At 46.5% G+C, this 1539-nt stretch overlaps 1 protein-coding gene across 1 annotated transcript in view; it reads right to left on the bottom strand.

Annotated features, from left to right (window-relative positions):
* Positions 1–295, bottom strand: part of Myo3b (myosin IIIB) — a 270528-nt gene extending 270233 nt beyond the window's left edge. Inside the window, exon 1 of the mRNA XM_050123618.1 lies at positions 117–295. Within this exon, the coding sequence (XP_049979575.1) occupies positions 117–266 (150 nt within the window). The 5' untranslated portion in view covers positions 267–295. The remainder of the gene's footprint in view (positions 1–116) is intronic.
* Positions 296–1539: the final 1244 nt, after the last annotated feature.

The raw sequence follows: 1539 nt of genomic DNA on the forward strand, positions 1-1539 counted from the left end.
AAAAAAAAAAAAAAAAAAAAAAAAAAAAAAAAAAGAAAAAAGAAAAGAAAAAAAGAAATGGCCGACCCAGTGTGTCTGACACACCAGATGTGGGTACAATCCCCTCCGTTACTCACACTCACGGGGTCCAGGATCTTCACAGCCGCCAGACTCCCATCTCTCTTGTTGGCTACCTTGTAGACTTTTCCGTAAGTGCCTTTGCCAATGGTTTCTATAATCTCCCAGGTGTCCGTGGGGTCTGGGAGGGATTCCAGTCCAAGCATCATGGGGTTGTAGCGAAATAATCCATACAGGTGTTTCCTGTTGAGAAATTGTATCTTGAGCAGTGGATCGCAGGATTAAAAAAAAAAAAAACGGGCTTCTGGAACAGAAGTGATTCGTTTCTAAATCAGTAGCCTTGTTACTTCCTTTCTGTCTCCCTGTATTTTCAAGGTAGGAAAAGAATCCGACGCATCCATAAGAAACGGTAATAGACGATAGAGTAGAAAAGTAGCGGGACTCTGACGCGCGCTAAAATCACCGAAGCAAAATCACGCACTGCGAGAGAAAGGGAAGGTGGTAGAAGGGAGCAGCTGCTGAGTGGCGAGGAGGCGGCTGATACCAGGGAACGTAGCTGGAAGATGGCAGTCTAAATGCTTGCCCCCACTTACAGCAAACTTGACCGGGGTTCCCGGATAGTCGCTGGAAACGAATCCAGGAGATAGAGGTGTGCAAGGTCAAAAGAGCAAATTCCAGGTGCTGGTCTGGGCACTGGACCCACTGACCAGCCTCAGGGCCCTTTAAAGAGGAGCCAAGCCTGTGCCCCATCCACAGGGCAATCGCCACGCAGGCAAATCAAACCAAGATGCTGGCTCACTGCCCTGCTTCAAGGACAGAGATTTTCAGAGTTCAAGGTTAGTAACACCAAATCCAGGACCGATGATGTGAGAATGCCCACTTGGGATCAGGTGCCCTCAGGCTGAGAGGAGTGTCTTAACCTAGGTTTGTATCTAGACCCCACAAAAGCTACCCAGGATCCACCAGCAAGAGCCATGGCACCAAATTCAGCCTTGTGGTGAGTATTCCAATTTGAACTTCCCTTTTCTAGATAATTCTCCAAAAGCAAAGCCCTGTGACTTGGCACAAGAATTTTTTTTTCCCTTTTGCCCTGACTAATTGGGAACATATCAAAAACATTAAATCTGAGCTCAGTGACACATTCCTATATTCCAGCACTCAGGAGGTAAAGGAAGAAGAACCACAATGTTGAGGTCAATCCTGAGCTACACAGTGAGTTCCAGGCCAGTGCCCTCCCATGTGTGTTTGTGTATGTGTGTGTGTGTGTGTATGCATGTGTCACATGTATATCTGTAATAGTTGATCTTCGTTGTCAATTTGATAGGGTTTAGAATCACCATGGAAACATGTCTCTGTTGTGTATTTATGAGAGTGTTTCCAGAAAGGTTCAGGTGAGCAGAAGAGATTCACTCCGTGAGTGGCACCATCCAATGGACTGAGGTCCTGAACTCCGGGAAAAGATCAAGTGGACTGAGCTGCCGT

The sequence above is a fragment of the Alexandromys fortis genome, unplaced genomic scaffold (assembly GCF_014885135.2).
Source record: "Alexandromys fortis isolate MF-2015 unplaced genomic scaffold, M_Fortis_MF-2015_v1.1 scaffold_8_9099976_23576923, whole genome shotgun sequence".
Taxonomy (NCBI): Eukaryota; Metazoa; Chordata; class Mammalia; order Rodentia; family Cricetidae; genus Alexandromys; species Alexandromys fortis.